At 35.3% G+C, this 18,774-nt stretch overlaps 1 protein-coding gene across 1 annotated transcript; it reads right to left on the bottom strand.

Moving 5' to 3' along the window:
- Positions 1-9,092: 9,092 nt before the first annotated feature.
- Positions 9,093-17,620, bottom strand: LOC113494376 (transient receptor potential channel pyrexia-like). Its single transcript, XM_026872690.1, has 11 exons — positions 17,441-17,620; positions 15,125-15,263; positions 14,374-14,568; positions 13,390-13,607; positions 13,057-13,250; positions 12,691-12,872; positions 12,392-12,614; positions 11,904-12,059; positions 10,551-11,663; positions 10,208-10,465; positions 9,093-10,112 (listed from the first exon to the last, which is right to left on the bottom strand). The coding sequence occupies exons 1-11, from the start codon at positions 17,472-17,474 to the stop codon at positions 9,285-9,287; spliced, it is 3,540 nt and encodes a 1,179-aa protein (XP_026728491.1). The 5' UTR covers positions 17,475-17,620; the 3' UTR covers positions 9,093-9,284.
- Between the last annotated feature and the right edge of the window lie 1,154 nt (positions 17,621-18,774).

The following is an 18,774-nucleotide window of genomic DNA, read 5'->3' as shown; positions in this document are numbered from 1 at the left end:
TAAACTGCAAGAATTTTACCTCAAAAGGAAGTGGAAAGGACCTCTGATAAGATCACAGTATGAACAATAACAATAGTACCTTAGCAATAAAATACATCCGTCTGATAGATAGAATGAAATAAACTTTCTTCTAAAGGTTTATTTTATAATTTACAATTTTACAGTGTTAAATATTTACAGTACAATCATTTGCTATATACAAAAAAAAAACATGAACAATAATTAAATCAAGGCATCAAAAAATTCATCGGCATCGCTGCCGGCTGGGAGTGTGCCCAAAAGGCTGGCAGCATTGCCACGTTGAATGGCAATGCTAATGCATCTGAGCAAGGTAAAAGCCAGCCTTTGGGTCATAAACTTTTTTATATCATAATGTATTTTGCTACACCCGTAGGTCTGCTAAAATATTTAATTTATGATATACGCAGTGGTTTGTATACTGTATTGTTATTGTGTCGTGTCTAGCCGTTGATAACTATCGTGTATTGCATAAAATGTAAATAAATAAAAACATTTACATTTGCCCGTGACCATGATACCTGCAAAGGTTTCGAAACGTCGGGAACTAAAATCTAAAATTAAACCGCGAAAAAATCTGTAAAAGTAGTTTCATTTCAATATCTAACATTCGCGTAAACCTAAGAAACCACTGCATTTACACTTTTTTCCTTTTTAACTGGCGACATTTTTTTGTACTAGATGTAGGAATTTCTCATCTTATCACTAAAATCAAATAGGTGTGTTATCATCTATTGGTGAATACACCAAAGCACCAAACACCAAGAGCCATAAAATGACTTCAATGAGATCAAGTAAACACAATGTTATTTTCACGCTATTGAGGTTTTATGAAATAGTAAATAAGGTAAAATTGTATATTAAGAAAAACCGTAACAGAAATTACAATTGTTTACAAAGATATTCATTGTTTTTGTTAGCGGATGTATGTTTGAATTTCCAATGACTCATTTTATTATAACAAATACATCATATACGCAATAATAAGATGAAGGTATTTTAACCAGAAAATGGCTTAAACCGTTTAATTTGTAGTCAAGTCTTTTGAAACAAAATATTGGTTGGGTCAAATCTTGGGATCGAACTCGCACCACGTCGCAGACTGATCGCCGTCGCCTTTGTATGTCATTTGTTTCTAGCCCTCAGCTATGTTGCTGTCTAAAAAATTAGTTCAAAAACCATGGCTAGTTGACTCGAGACAATAGACATTCAAGCCACGTAGACAACGACACACAGACTTATTCATGGATCACACTGACTGTCGTATATGTAGGTATGTACATGGGGATTGAACCCGTGACATTTGGCGTGGTGGATTTAACCACTCGGCCAGTCAATCTGTAGCACTACACTTACTAGCAGGTACACTTCATTTCACAGAGTCAGAAACTTAAGGAGTGCTTGCGTTGTATGCGATTAGTATGATTTCCAAAAATATTGTAGATGTAGGCCCACATAATTTAATAAGTAAATAATAACAACTTTCCTTTATCCATCAATACATGATTGTCGTAATATACCTATTATACGTAATAATACCGTACTTATCGCTGCCGTTGTTGTAGAATAGAATATTTATTTATTAAATGTAATTTATTAAATTTATAGAATTAAATGTAATTAAGTAAATAATAAAAGCATTATCAAAGTAGTATAATTTCAACCTTACCTAAGTACCATGATGCAGGCTTTTTGTCGGACTCGTCTTTCGAATACTTCTTCATTTGTTTAACTTCAAAATGGAGGAAGTTCTCAATTCTGTGATCTTCTTTTTTTGCGCTCACTCGTCTGCTTCGTTAGACAAACCACGGCTTACTAACTCTGTAATTAACTATTAATGTCGTAATAATTATCCTTATTCAATGTACCTACTTATTAAGAAATGTATCTCTTTGTTACGGTTTACTGGGATTTTATCATTGCTGTGGTGGTTTTGCTTTTCAATGTATGGGTTTACTTGCTCAGGATGCAGGTTCCATCCTGATACAGGCAAAGGTCAAATGTGACTTTTTTACTATATTAAGATTTTTTATAAAGGTATTGCAAGTCACCTTAGTCAAATTAAATTGGAAACATAATATCATATCATAGGAATCAGAAATCGCAAAAAAGCAGTGAGATAAAGAGGTTATCAGTCCTTCCCAATGTGGAAAGAGGCCTATTCTGGAAGTTCATTTTTTTTGAAAAAGTCTTCTTAAATCATTTTTTTTTTAGATCATTTTTTTTTTTTTAGTTTTGGCTGTACTCCATCAATATGACCTGACTATATTTCAGCTCTATCGCACGTAAACGGCTGCGTCCACCAATGTATATGACGTCAAAAGTGCATGCATTCATTATGAACTAATATGTAAGTCTTGATATGAGTCGTGACGCAATTGTAAACTGCAAGAATTTTACCTCAAAAGGAAGTGGAAAGGACCTCTGATAAGATCACAGTATGAACAATAACAATAGTACCTTAGCAATAAAATACATCCGTCTGATAGATAGAATGAAATAAACTTTCTTCTAAAGGTTTATTTTATAATTTACAATTTTACAGTGTTAAATATTTACAGTACAATCATTTGCTATATACAAAAAAAAAACATGAACAATAATTAAATCAAGGCATCAAAAAATTCATCGGCATCGCTGCCGGCTGGGAGTGTGCCCAAAAGGCTGGCAGCATTGCCACGTTGAATGGCAATGCTAATGCATCTGAGCAAGGTAAAAGCCAGCCTTTGGGTCATAAACTTTTTTTATATCATAATGTATTTTGCTACACCCGTAGGTCTGCTAAAATATTTAATTTATGATATACGCAGTGGTTTGTATACTGTATTGTTATTGTGTCGTGTCTAGCCGTTGATAACTATCGTGTATTGCATAAAATGTAAATAAATAAAAACATTTACATTTGCCCGTGACCATGATACCTGCAAAGGTTTCGAAACGTCGGGAACTAAAATCTAAAATTAAACCGCGAAAAAATCTGTAAAAGTAGTTTCATTTCAATATCTAACATTCGCGTAAACCTAAGAAACCACTGCATTTACACTTTTTTCCTTTTTAACTGGCGACATTTTTTTGTACTAGATGTAGGAATTTCTCATCTTATCACTAAAATCAAATAGGTGTGTTATCATCTATTGGTGAATACACCAAAGCATTTTCCTTTTTCTACATTTTCTTACTTGACACGAAGAAAGTCTTCGGTAGGTAACGATAGATTTGAGACGATCAATAGCTGGATAATTATAAAGTCCTCACACCATGCACTGTATGACTTAATGCCATGAAAATGTATGTAATTATTCTAAATTTTCCTGTTAATCATGTAAAGGAAATAAATATTTGCGCTTACTCTAAACCTTTACGAAATTAAATTCAAACCGAACCCATCGTTTTCTTATCAACATTCTGATTTTAATACCATTAAACAATATTGGCTTGAGCCTATAGCAATTGTATTGAATGAGTAGCTGCTGCTTGTAGCTTTGCCGGCCTAGATGTCAATTATAGCTGTGAAAAAATTACCTTCCTTTTATAAAGGAACGTTGAAGCTTTTTTAAATTTATTTCCATATACAAGAACGCTATATACCATATAGCAAGAATTTAAATGAATTTTGTAAACTATCGTATGGAATTCCTGTACTCATTTTCAAAGAGCTCCCCTTTAAGTAGGAAAGCTTTGGGTATTTATTAAAATACGGATAATTATTTAAAAATAAGTAAAAACAATGAATCATGATTTATTAACCTATTGTAAGTAATGTACGTATGTAAACAAATCGATCAGAGACGTCACGCCGATCACAGGAACCGTATAAAAGAAAAGGTAAATAATACTATTTATTAACTATTCATTCATAAGTTTTTTCGTTTCTTTGTATGAACAACTGTGCCTAGTCAAGGGATATATTATATCTACAATCGGTTTCATACAAAACATACATCAATTTTAATTTTTTATTTATTTATTTATTAACCAACTTAAAACTATCCTTACAGGCAATACCTAATGCGACAGTTAAGCACTCACAACTTATATCTATAACACATTACAAAAACAGTATGCTTAATTCTATTTAAATAATTATTTATACGTTAATTCTTTGTTTCTTAACTAAACTTATACCTACCCATGAACACAATATTATTTTTATTTATGTATGTTTTACTTTATACCTATTATTTCCTTTATTTCATTTAAATACATATAAATTACATTTTTAAATATATATAAAAAACAACATCCATTTAAAAATATAAAAAATAGTGTCCAACCGACAACGGGAACAGGGCCCAAGCTGCCGTTACTTTATACCTATTATTATTATTATCTATTCATTTTTATAACAAAGTATAAACAATAAGTTTTTATTCAAATCACTTAAGCTACCTACAAATATGTCAGTCTTAAGGTGCAGTTCTTTAATAATCCTAATTGCTCGGGTCACAGCCGATTTGGCGAGTAAGTTAGTTCTGGCTGTTGGTACTAGCAGCAATGGTGGACGCCGTCGTCTCCAAACGTACCGATCCGGAACACTCAGACTCATTTGCTGCAGAACTCCCGGATTACACAATATTCCCCTCAGTACTTTTACTAGGTACGTATCAAGTGTAAACTCGCGACGTAGGTACTCTAAGTTCGTTGTACCCGACCATCCCTAATACAAATAAGGTAGGGTACATTAAAGGGTAAAATGGATACACACCATATAATTTGTAGTACAAGTGCCTCGTAAACTTGTTTTGCACACGTTCCAGCATGACGCTGTACTTAGCCTCGTGCGGGGCCCATATGACAGCACTGTGCTCCAGGTGACTCCTAACCAGTGCGTCATACAAGACCTTAATTGCCGCCACGTTAGAAAACCCTTGAGATTGTCTTAACACTAAACCCAGATTCCTATAGGCCTTTTTACATATTTTGACAATATGTTCCCGAAAGTGTAACAATCACCCCTAGATCCCTTACCTGCGAGACTCGTTGTAATGGTGAGGCTTCTATCTTGTACTCGTAGCATATTGGCGTCCGTGCGCGAGTGAATGACATAACTGAGCACTTGGATACATTAAAGTAGAGTTTATTATTAAAACTCCACTCCACCAAACTGTTAATGTCATCCTGCAATCGTTCGCAGTCAGAAGTACTTTTAACCTCAAGCAACAATTTAAGGTCATCTGCAAATAGTAAGCATGCCCCGTGTCTAACAACCTTCGGTAGGTCGTTTACCATTATAATAAATTCAAGAGGCCCTAAATTGCTGCCTTGACTTACGCCGGACATCGTAAAATTGAATCCCATACGTTTGAGTGCAGTGAAGGTATCTTTTTCTATAACATCATCATATCATCTGTTTGATGAAAGGAAGATGAGGATGTCCACTTGTTCACAAAAATAAGGGTTAGGATATTATCAAGGTTTAGGCAATTAGATAAGTATTACGTACGCGATTGGCTTACTGGAAAAATTTCACATTCAATATCACTTTCACATAGAACACTTTAAGTCGTTTCGTCAGTTTCATACTGAATAAGTCAAACAAGTAAGCATACAATTATTTGGGCAAAGTTCTGCCTTATTAAAGAAAAACTAGGAAACGGGAAATTGCTTGTTGACAATTTGTTTCATGTTTACTTTTTACGCGTATTAGCAAATGACTACGCACATGGGTACATATAGTAGATTATTGTTCTGGAAATAAACACTCAATAAATTGGACAAACCCAACAATAGTCAATAAGTTTGTTTTGTATTGAAATGAGCAAAATATTGTTATTAAATCCTACTAATCTATATCTATACTAATATATAAACCTGAAGAGTTTGTTTGTTTGTTTGTTTGTTTGTTTGAACGCGCTAATCTCAGGAACTACTGGTCCAAATTGAAAAAATCTTTTTGTTTTGAGTAGACAATTAATCGAGGAAGGCTTTAAGCTATAAACCATCACGCTGCGACTAATAGGAGCGAAGATACAATGGAAAATGTGAAAAAAAAACAGGACGGGTATAAATCATAACTTACATCTTCTTCTACCCACGGGAACGAAGTCGCGGGCAACAGCTAGTACTAATATATAAAGCTGAAGAGTTTGTTTGTTTAAACGCGCTAATCTCAGGAACTACTGGTCCAAATTGAAAAATTATTCTTGTGTTGAATAGACCATTCATCGAGGAAGGCTTTAGGCTATAAACCATCACGCTGCGACTAATAGGAGCTAAGATACAATGGAAAATGTGAAAAAGACCGGGCAGGTATACCTAAATCATAACTTATATCTTCTACCCACGGGGACGAAGTCGCGGGCAACAGCTAGTAACATTATAAACGAGAAAGTTTGTATGTACGGATGTCAGTTCCTCTTTAACGCAAAACGCATGAATGGATTAAGACCAAACTTGGTACCCTGGTAGTTTTTAACCAAGATTAACATATAGTTTTTCTCCTGATTGGATGTTCCCGTGGGATCATTTTCGATTTTTTGCGGGCGGGCCCGCACTCCAAAGCTAGTATTAGAATATTACGTAGATGGCTTTTATCTATCGTTTAGTGCGTTATTACTAAGAATTCGCAGTTTCACTTAATCTATGACCGTTTATGCCACTGACATGAATGTGAAACGTAATAGTGGACGTTTGGCGGTGAGCTGTCTCTACAATAGGTGAATACTCTCCACATTTTTGGATTACTACTAATACTGAATGTCCGCTGTCCGTCCGTCTGTCTGCCCGTCCGTCAGTAGGCTGCATCTCATGATCCTCGATAGCTTACCAGATGATTTTTTTATAGAAGAAGTTTCCTGCTGCCACTATTACAACAAATACTAACTTATTTGTTAGTAGTGAAGTATGAAGATCAAGGGTTGAATTTATTTTACATCCACCGATTTAGCTAGTTTGTACGGAACCCGTTGTACTCGTTTGTACCCGCTGTGTTCCGATTACGACTAGTACCTGATCGGTTTTAATTTAGTTTTATTACTTCACGAATGCTGAAACCGGAAACTGATGCAGCAGAATAGTGCACTGTCTCAATTCTATTACTTAGCTACTGAAGTTAACGCTTTGTGGCGAACTGAGGGCTTACGAAGGGTTACGAAGGCCACCCTCACTCTGGACGGTATACTGCCTTCTCTTAGCACGTTCCACCATGTATATCTAATTTGTCCCTCCATCTTACTCTCGATTCCAAATTTTATATGTTTAATGTCCAAATATTAAATGTTGTATCATCATCATCATCTCAGCCTCAGCCTGTCCACTGCTGGACATAGGCCTCTCCATACGTTCTCCAGCGCGACCGGTTTTTTGCCACCTGCATCCAACGAGACCCAGCGGCAAATGTTGTATATTAAGCGGATTTGACCTTCTTGATTAAAATTTTCTTTCTTTTATTTATTACTTGCTGCGCAGAGGCCTCCATTTCTTCGATTTTGAAAAATCATCTCTGTTATTACCGCCATCGAACATTTTATACTCCAATTACAGTTAATGTAAATAATATTATTTTTACCTAACAAGTTGCGGTTTTGTGAACTCTTATCTTTAACTATAGTAATTATTTAATTAGTGCAAAATAATTTAATATATGCCCATGCGTCAATACATTGTTTCGGGTTTTTCAGTCAAGAACAACAAATGCGCGTAAAATATTTCTGCGATATGATGAAGTTATAAAAAAGTCGTCATTTGAAACGGTACATTATGGACTTTGACCTCTTAAACACCGTTTTAATTGAGTTGTAAGTTACCACAACCTGTTCGTGAAAAATGTTTATAAACATCCAATCACCGTTGTTAATAAAAAACCGGATTTTAATAGAGTAGAATGTTTGAATATTGTTGGACATATTCTGACCGTTGTTTCGTCCAACGCTGATCACAACTTTTAATTGTCTTGTAAGAATTGTTGTTTAATATTTTTCTATTATTGTCTATCTAATATTTCTTGACGTCCCTATGGTTTACCAGGGAAAACTATATGTATCTCTATGGCATAATTATTAATTTTTGAAGTCTTACGAAAGTTACAAGAAGAGGGTTACACTGACTGTTGTAAACAAACCCAAACATACACAATTTACTGTCAGCCTACATGACACATGCAGAATAGCGATGCCACTCTAATTAATTTTAACTCTATAACGATTTTGATAAATGATCTGGATCCTAGCGAGCATCTTTAAAGATAAACTTGCAGTTATGGAAACGACAGTGGTGCTAGACGCCTAGGGGACTGACAGCCACGACCAAAAGCAATATTATTTCAGTTTTTAAAGCATGACTGCACACAACGCAGCTTAAGCGTCCTCTCTTTTCTTTAACTGTAATAATATCAGCTTTAAAGCTGGTGGTAGGTCTTCTAGAATATCGGAAGCTAATAGAGTTGGCACTAAAATATTGTAATTAACAATGTTTTACACGTAGTTTATAGTATGAAGGTTTTCATTAGGAATTACTTTGTTTAGTCAAGCAACAGTTTCAGTGGTGCAAATGAATAAAGTTTCCATAAAAGCGAGATTACTGAGAAGTTTGTAAGCTTGTATTTACATTTCATATAATGTTGGAGTTCATGTATTAGCTCCTTTAGAACGTAGTGCGTATATTAATTCAGCTGTTATAATCAAAATTTTGTATAGGTACTATCAATATAACATTTGTTGAAGAAAAACTAACAAATGATGTTTGTGTGAATGTTTTTTTGTAATATGTTTATTCAGTACTTTGTCTGGGATAACTTCTCTGGATGGGTCTTGATGAGAACTTTAATCTAAAATGAAATGGGCATCTACGATGGGGAATCCACTACAGCTTAATAGATGAATTGACGTGGATTATTTATTATTTATTTATTTGTAATTATTAAATACAGGAAATATAAAACTTATGTTAGTACATTGGTGCACAAAACTGTTTTGAACAGTTTGACTGTGGACTCCGGTTGAGTCTCATATAGTAACGCAAAAATGTTATTACAATAATGGCCCAAGGTAGCTACAAAACAATTGCAAGTTATTGTAAATCAAAACTATTATAGTTTTACCTCCACAAGTATTTGCGAACACATTGAAACAATCGCATTCATGAAAAAACATTTATTTCTATAAAGCAGTCTTGATTTTTTGTTACAACATGTGAAAATCTAGTTTTGTTCGTATTAACTTACATCTAATTATTGCAACTATAATGCTGCATTTTGTCCTATTGCTGTGATTTAAAGGAGTCGTCTTGAAAATTTCCTGATCCATAATTCATTATAAATTTTCTTTACATCATAGTTTTTCTAATTTACTAAGAATCAAGTTCATTTTATTATTTAGCATTGCGATAGAGCCTTTCAATTCTTTTATCGATAGCGTTGTTTGATTTTTGACATCGTCTAGCGATGAATCAAGATCGATTACTTGACCAGCTAGTTGCGAGAAATTCGGAACACTACGCGTCCTGTTACCTGGGGCACTAAAATTTTTAGCATTAGGTTGTTTACGACAGAATTTCTGTACTGTCACTTCATATATTTCGTCTAGCTTCTTTCTGTCCTTCTGAGTACCTATTTCGTCTTCCAACTGCTTTTTATGCATTTGTGCTTTTTCAAAAATAGCATCTCTTATATGCGATGGTAGAGATCTGTAACCCTTCGATTTTGGCATGCTTGGCCTTAAAACAAAATCTTTCAATTTTTTCGTTTGTTTCTTCAAAATTTCCTTCAAGCAGTTCGGCATTAGTTTCATAAATATTTTATTGTAGACTAGGTTTTCTAAAGATCCTAAGAATTCGACTTGTTTCCCAAGTCTCCTTACGTTGCCTAATAGTTGTAAATTATGTAGATCATTTACAGCAACACCTACTAATAGATTCATGAGTACTATAGCTGCTAAAATTAAGAACACAAAGAAAATAAGGCGAACAACTAGAAGTGAATGCACGAACTTTTCGGAATCAGTTTGTTTCATGAGGTCTTCATAGTCGAATTCTGACGTCATCATCACCATGGTTTTTACGAGTGCAGCCCAGGGATGCTCGAATGGTACTTGTGAGTGAAATTGTATCATGAAACTAAGAGAGAATCCGATTACTAGGAACGCAAATGTTAAGAGAATCTGGAAATAAACAGATAAACATAAAGACCCGCTTTAAAAAAAGTTATTTGGTGAAGTCTAATTGCATTTAACTGCATTGTGGTATTTGTACACACCTTCATCACGTTCGTGGATACCTTTCCAAACATGAGTACATAATATCCCCATTTAGGAAACCTGGACAGTAGGAACATCATTTCGAGCCATGATAAGAGTAAAGCCACAGTAGCTACGTGTCGAGGCCAATCCGTGCCTGACAGGTCTATCCTAGTAGCGACGGTAGGCAGAGCCACCGCCAAGCATACTGAACAAACCTTCACCCAACTTTCGAGTTGCCGAAAATATGTTTCATTTACTTTCATAAACAGTATTTCCTGAAAATAAATCATGATGATTAGACATTAAACTTTTTGTTAGAAATCGACATGTAAAATTTAAAATGTTTTTATTATTTCTCACCTGTGATATGATAAGAAAGACAACAATATACAAAACTACCATCCATACCACGTCATTAAGATAGATCGGGGGATCTATTTTAGTATCCTTATAAAAGAACACTGATACAATGTACGTCGTCAATGACATCACGAAGAAAGCGTAGAGAGCTATCATTGTATAGAAGAATGGCTGAAGAGCTTTCCATTTTAAACATAAAAAGCTTTCTAGTAGCGGATGTACCAGTAATCGTCTTTGACCATATCGATCCCCCGTCTTAAGTAATGCATCAATGACTTTAATTTGTTCCTTTGCTTCCTCATTTGGTACCAAGATCTTATAATCAACTATAACCTCACAATTAGCATCTTGAAGACTGGAATTGGTGTTAATATATCTATCAAAGATTTGCTCCATAAAATCTGTTGGTTTGGACAAGTTATTCATTATCATGTCTATTGCTGTTGTCCTACAGTTATTTGGGCCATTAGTTAGGCTGGCAAGATCAGCGCCTTCTTCTAGTAAAAGAATTATCATATCTCTGCTTCCGTAATGGCTGGCAGTGTGTAATGGGGTCCATCCCAAATCATTCATAGTGTGTATAGTTTCTTCATTATTCTTCATGATAATTTTAGCAATATCGACGTTATTGTTGATTGCGGCTATATGTAGAGGCGTTGAACCCCTGTGAAATCCATAGGAAACTCTAAGACTTCGATAAGCGTTTCTTGATAGTAGCAGCTTGACGCACTTCGCATGGTTATTTATTACTGCGAAGTGGATTGGCCCAAATCCTTTTTTATCATCAGCTGTAAGGTGGTTGACCATCATTCTTGTGATGGAGTAGTCGTGGTCTAATAAAACTCGTAGTACATTCAAGAAACCCTTTTCAGCAGCTACGTGAAACACGTTCACTTGTCTAGGTAAGGTCTTACGGATAGAAGCTCCCTCCTTCAGAAGTCTTTTCACACAGTCAGTGTGCCCATTCATAACCGCTTTGAATAATGCAGTTTCTCTCAGATTATTCACTGTGTCTACAATGTTCTTGTCTGTTGCAACATTTAAGATTTCCGTAAGGATTTCCACGTTACCATTTGCAGCTGCTAAATGTATTGGACTTTCGCCGTCATTATCCTTAAAAATGATCATGATCAATGACAATAAGAAATAGATAAATGGGGGAGAATTAGAATTTTATGAGCTTATATTATTATTTCTGCATAAAGGATTTCTTTTAAATAAGCATTAAGGTATTAAATCCTTTTGTTGCGGGGGGTTTCATAAACATTTAATTCAAAAGCAAAAAGTTACCCAGACTCAGTCATACTACATACAAGTCCAGTCAGGATTGTATAAAATTAATGTGTTACCAACCTTGGCCATGATATTAGCTCCGGCTTCAATGGCGACGCGTACTCCTGCAGGCCAATTCTCTACAATTGCTTGGTGTAGTACCGTGTTTCCGTCCTTATCCCGGATTTCTATTGTTTCAGTATCATCACATTCATTTGTACCGTGGTTTGCTAAAACCTGATCAAAAAATGAAATTGAATTAGTTTTAGGCAAGCCGATATAATTATATTTGTTAAATTTGGTGTACATTATTATAGCGTTACAATATAAACGGCCGTCATCATCATCTGTCTCCTCGCACGTCTGTGAAAGATGATTGAAACAGCAGCCGTGTTATTCTTTTTGATTTTTGGCACTTGCACAGATGCTGATGCTCACAAAGCCTATACGGGAGCGACAAAGCCGCTGGTCGCAATGTCTGACAAGCAGCCGTCAAGTGTAATGCCTAATCACATTTTGATACTTTAACAATGGCAACGACCCTGCTTTATGAGTTGCCCAGATATTACCTGCAAATGCTCTTTCAGCTTCTTTCTGACACAAATATGGAGAGCAGTCAGCCCAGCTCGGTTCAACCAGTTCACAGGTACCTTGGCATTAACAAGGACAGACACAGCCTTTAAGCTGCCTAATTCGACAGCAGTGTGAAGTGGAGTATTGACTGTCTTCCTGTTCTTTAGAGTATAATTCTTGCAATTTGCATCAACTAATATTGTGACGAGATCTGCAAAACTAAAATTCGGTCATATATTTACATAGATGGAAAATGTAGGTTAGTACAGGTTTCAAATGAAATAAAAAGCCATACTTTTTGGCATTTATGTTTTCGTTACTGTAATAGGCTGATCCTGCGATATCCAGGGGAGTTCTGCCAATGAGATCGCGTGAGCAGGGCTCGGCACCAGCCGCCATCAGAAGGCAAGCGCAGTGGTATTGTGCACGAGAGCTCGCTGCGTGCAACGCCGTCCAGCCTGATTGGAGCAAGGGCAGCTGAAATAAAAAAAACATTTAGGTATCACTTTGTTTCAAACTGACGGCGATCGTTTTGAAGCAATGCTGCACGGTTAGCCAAGTTATAAACCCACAAGTCAAGCATCGAGTATGATCCATGAAATTTATTATGTACAAAACATGATACATTAGCGTTGGTAGCGTTTAAAAAGTGAGAACTTACGGTTTTATCAATCTCTTTGCAGTTGTGATCTATCTTGTTGTCTTTCCAATCTTTAGGGACGATTATATTAGCCTGACTGAAGTCACATTTTGAGTTCACTAATTCCGATATATAACTTTCTTTTTTACTCTCTTTTCTTACTTGAGCTTGTATAATTTCACATAATTCACCATTTTCTATCTGATCTTGTAGTTCTGTAAAATGTTGGATGATTTTTTTTATAATTTATCAAGAGTTAGTAAAAAAATTAAGTCCGTGGATTTCAATAACGGTTTTAACTAAATCGAGAAAGTTTAGTTTACATTATGCTCAATATAAACTTGATAACGTTACCTTTTGAAAATCCAAGTAGTAAGGCAATATGTTTTGCGTTTCCCGCCCAAGCGGCTATATGGAGCGGTGTCCGACCTAGTCTGTCCGATCTATCTTTATCAGCTCCATAACTAATAAGAAGGGACAGCGCATCGTCTGACCTCAAGGCTGCGAGGTGACAAGCTGATACATTATTTAAGCCACAGGTCGAGTTAGGGTTGGCACCAGCTTTTACTAACCTGAAATAAGTTTGCCAGTCGAGGAATCGAGGATATTGGCAAATATAACTGTCCAAATAATAAAAAAAAAACATTCATTCAAATTAGGCTACTAAGCAGCACTTTTTGAATGACAAATCACAATGGACGGCACCAAGATTAACCCACCCTTCACCGCGTTGTCTTAAAGGAAACAACATTCCATGAGTCACAATTGTACAAACAATTGCATTATTCATGGTTTCGCTCATAGCAGGGTTGGTGTTTATAATGCCTAATAATAATGGTAAGGTATTTATTATGTCTAGACGTCACTGTATGTTAAAAGTAATGAACGAAAGACACTAATATACATATTTTGGTATTGACTACCGATATCAAAGTTTTCTACCGTGGGTCTGCTGGTAGAGACTTCATATTATGACATTAGCAAGCACCCTTGTAGAAACGAATTATCTATTAATGTATGCTATTAAATAAATAAATATTTAAACATAATTAGCTATCCGATTTTCTAAACTTTATACGCGATGTTCGTAATTTCCTCCGTTCCACTAGTTTTCAGGATTTCTTCTTTAAATTGGAGAAAATTTCACTCAGTAAAGGAAAGTCTCGACATTTTAGTGAAATGAGATTCGTAGCTCGTCTTTTAAAGAACTAGCGCCCGTTTATTGCAGTTTAAACTGGAGCAATTAAAATGGATGACTATCTTCCAAAGCTATAAATAAAATAATTATAGACACTAGTCATATTACTAAGGGGGGAAAAATATACATAGTGAGGTCACCTCTCAATTTCCTGTACGTCTAGACTATTGATAGCTTCCAGCAATAGAGTATTGAGTCTTCTGGATTTCTGGCTAGACCTGCACAGCTTGGGGAGTGTCAGAGAGAAGACATTCACCATACTCTTATTAATAGACAAAGATTCTTCTGAACCCGCTTGATCCACTTTGTCTACTTTTATAAGCGGTTCGCGATCTCTGAAATTTAAAAATAATTTTTATGATTTCATTTATTTTCCAGTACCGGTTTTATGGGCTTCTAAAGCGAGACCATCGCCAGTGTGCAAACAAGGTAGAATAAGACTTTTACAGCGGCAAAAAACCAAAGGGACAGATCCCCATCACAGATGTAAAAACGTAACAACTCTTTCACAATTGCAATAATATTACTTTCAAAGGCAGTCAAGTGGTTGGCATTCTAGAATATCAATCATAAAAAAACAAAAGACTGCCGAGCGGTTAAAGTCATCACGGCAAAGCCAATGAGCGCGACATGACGCGGGTTCGATCCCCACGTAGGACTTGAATCCTTGGCCTGATTCTAGCAGTTTTTGTGCATGTCACTTTGTGCTTGTGAAAACCTCCCAATTTAAGAATTAAATGCCTTAAAAGGCAGTCGTTTTTTAACACAAGAAAAAAAGATAAAATTAACTTCGAAGAGTGAAGGCTACCAGCATGAAGCTAATTGTATTAACCTCCTAGAAAGAGCTGATACTTTAAGTGAACAAAAAGTTTACATTGAGGTGATACTTACTCAAACATATCGAAAAGACTGTAGCTTCTGGGTCGATAAAGTGGCTTGGGCTTAATGAGCCCATTGTCACTAGGTGATGCTGACGGCTCAAGGAATCGTACTCGTGGCTCCACATCCTGATCAGAGGGAGGCGTTGGACCTGGAATCATAAAATTATAAGATTTTAGTACTAGTTGTAGGTTGTTGTTAACCTACCCTTGTACTTATTTGACGTCGTATTTTCAATTTTCTGCTTTATCGCTGAATGTTTAGGGTTGTATATGGAACGTAAGTTAAAACTAAAGCGCTTTAGTAAGACTGAGTAACTTATGCATTTCTTCCATTCGAACGCTTAAAGATGCGTTACAAGGGAGCGGCACGTTAGCGTTCAAGCTTACCTTCTCGGACAAAATGTCAATATAATAATATGTTGTTTTTTGATCGACTCTCGCCCTGCGTTATTAAATCTTTGGGTCGGGGGTTTCACAAACATTCATGCTTGCTGTACATGGGGGTCGAACCCGTCACACGTCGTGCGCAGTGGGTCTGAGATGTTTGTCTCGGGTAGAATAGATCAGCGTATCATAACAGTCCTTTATTCTAATAAGGTTACTAAATATCACTTTTTCAATGTGAAGTTACCATGGATAGCACACGGACTCGTCCAACTTTCATAATTATAATAATGTTAATTAATCGCAATGTTTGCTTCATTGTTTTAAATAGTAATAGTTAAGTAAGTCAATAACGAAACTTATTGTTTTCAACTTGGCAGTATAATAGTCATACTATTGTTAATAATAAATAATTATGTTACATTTCATCCATAGTGACTCACTAACCAATTAATTCAAACTAAGAAAATCATCTCATAGGGAAAGTTAGACGAATTAATTATTAGTAATATTCGGTGCTTTGAATATCTTATTACTCTAAGGGTTACGATACACTTGTATATTAACTTGAAACAGAACAATAATTGTTTCAGTTAGGAGGCAGATAGGAAATGTCGACTCCAGCGTTCTAAAAAAAACATGGAGAAGTGATGATATATATTTTGCTTGCAGAACAATTGGTTGAAAAATAGCAGTATAATATATATATATGTATGTTTTTGCTATGTCTTCTTAATATTTATGTAAAGTGTACTTTTTGAGAGAAACTAAATTTAATTCATTCATACAATTGATTTTATTTCATTCCAATTCGCTTGCTCACACGTTTTGGAGTATAAACTGTTACGAGCAGAGCATTACGTCGAATTTGGACGTTTGGTGAGGTTTGATATTTAAACAAAAACACGATATATTCGTATATAGTAAATACTTACTCAAAATGACCGTAACGCCGAACAGAGCGCCGAGCATTCAAACGTATATATGTATGTTATGTTCCTCGCTCTAGTGTGTCACCACCATACCACCACCATAAGCTAATCATTAGGTATATATCAAAATTATAATACATGCAAATTAAATTCGGCTGATGTATCGATAAAATCGGAGTGTATTAATATTCACAAAACTTGTTATTTTGTGATAACTGTATGCGTCACTTCGCTTTACTTCATAAATAATAATAAACATTGGGTTTTCTAAGTAATGCCTAGAAATGTTATAATGTGAAGTCACTTATTCACATATTCTATTGTAAAATCACCTTACCTTAGCAAGCAATGCAGCACTATAGTCCTTAGAGTCAAGCGACATTCCAAAAAGCGATAAAGGTAGGTAGAGTAGTAGTAGTAAGTAGATATTACTAAAAGATTGACGGGATTCCAACCCGGTCATATAATTCCAGCTTTCTCAAGATTGGTTCAAGATACAAAAAGGGTTATTGAACAATACGGTCATGGTGAGATACGTAAAAAGAAAGATTTATCACTATAATAAACTCTGACGAATTAACATGAGTGCTGATTTGGTATTTTCATATGTTATGGAATGTTAAACGACTAACTTCGAATGTAGGGAATCCCTGACTGGTTTTGAAGCAAAGCAACGTTTTAACAATAAGTTCGTTGCTTAATTTATGACAAACATTTTTATCAGCTTAATAACACGTGAATGAAAATGTAATTAATTACAAATGTTAATGGATATTATTTTTTGCACGGTCCAAATCCATTTGAAAAAAAAGTTAACAGAACTATTCTCTTATTATGAATACTTTACCCAGCATTATAAGTTTTAGAGCTAAATTTTGTCGTTAGCATTATTGACGGACGGAAAGACAGACGACCAGATCCCAGAGCCTCAGTAGTAAGGTTCTGTTTTTACCCTTTGGGTAAGGACGGCTTAAAAAAACCTTAAAAAAGAGAAGATAAGATTAACTTACTATTATTGCCACTAATAGAATTAGGTGTATCCATGTCTATTTTTTGTAACTCTTTTTAACAACTTAAAGTCTCTCAGCGATGCACTATAGCAGCTGATACTTAGACTTGTAAACAAACACACACGACACTTAAAACTTCTTTACACTAACACTATTTCTTTACTAACAATTTTTCTTGTATTAACATTTCAACGATTCTCACGGCTGTTTCAATACAAGGATAAACAATAAATGGTGGGTTTTCTCAAACAACAGTTTGTTTCGCTAGAGATGCTAGCAGCCAGCCGATGTACCGCTTAATGAAGCACAGTTGCATATTTTCCTCCTTCTGAGTGTAAACAAACCGGTATCGCTACGTCTGTGCTTTGATAATAATTACCTACTTAATAATTCTAATACTACAAAACGGCGTGGAGATATCGATATGAATTTTGATTTTCCTTTAATATTTTTTCGGTACTGACAAATAGTAATGAAGAATTCGTGAGTAAACGTTTATTCCATTTCAGATATAAGAATCTGTAATCGCCAACCCGCAGTGAGTTAGCGTGGTGATCAATGCTCAAACCATATCTATACGGGAAGAGGTGTGTGCCCAGCAGTGGGACGTACCTACATATATAGGCTGGTATTTTGTTTTTAGCTGTCAGCCGTCATCTGTTCAGATAAGTAATTATATTTAGGCGGAGACTTTCGACTTTCTGCCAGAGGACCTGGATAGTAAAGAAAGTTTTTTAGTCCTTCAGTCAGATTTCCAAAAAATATGGATACGTATTTTTTATTTTATGTAGTATCTTGGCTTTCAGGTCGCTTTTATACTGTTAGTGATCAATAGGAAAATAAATTTTTAATTCATCCCCTAAGGTAGTGAGAAAGGGGATGAAAGTTTGTATAAAAAAAACATTTCTGTATAATTTTTGCATAATTTTTGAAGATAAAGCTATGATAATTGCTGTTACGTGAGTGAAGCCACGTGCGCTAGTTTTGATGTACAATTACGCATGATATGACAAGCTTTAAAAAAACTCGTGCAAGGTTAACGCGTTTTGATAGGTTGAATAACATGATTTTTTAAATAATTCGAGTTCGCATTTGCGAAATTTTATAGGTTTTCTTTAGCCAGATAAATAACAATTATTATTCAACTTGAGTTCTTGCAAATCTTAGTTCCAATCACCAAGTTTTATATTAAGGCTGCTGGCAAAAGCGAGACAGACAGACACGGTGTAGAGCGGCGTCTTTCTTCCACAACTGTAAGTCTTTCTTTGAAGTGAAAAGGATGCCGATAGTAAGTAACTACAGTATGTATTTAGGTTTAAAAAAACGCATACCGC

Source organism: Trichoplusia ni, chromosome 5 (genome assembly GCF_003590095.1).
Source record: "Trichoplusia ni isolate ovarian cell line Hi5 chromosome 5, tn1, whole genome shotgun sequence".
Taxonomy (NCBI): Eukaryota; Metazoa; Arthropoda; class Insecta; order Lepidoptera; family Noctuidae; genus Trichoplusia; species Trichoplusia ni.
Note: the sequence above shows the minus strand (reverse complement) of the source record. Positions and strands in the feature narration are given on the sequence as shown.

Coding starts and splice junctions, on each gene's coding strand:
- LOC113494376 (XM_026872690.1), bottom strand. CDS start 17,474: ATGGATACACCTAATTCTATTAGTGGCAATAATA. Junction 13,608..14,373: donor GACGTACAGGAAATTGAGAG/GTGACCTCACTA, acceptor AACTTATTTCAG/GTTAGTAAAAGCTGGTGCCA. Junction 10,113..10,207: donor TATCCACGAACGTGATGAAG/GTGTGTACAAAT, acceptor GTTTATTTCCAG/ATTCTCTTAACATTTGCGTT.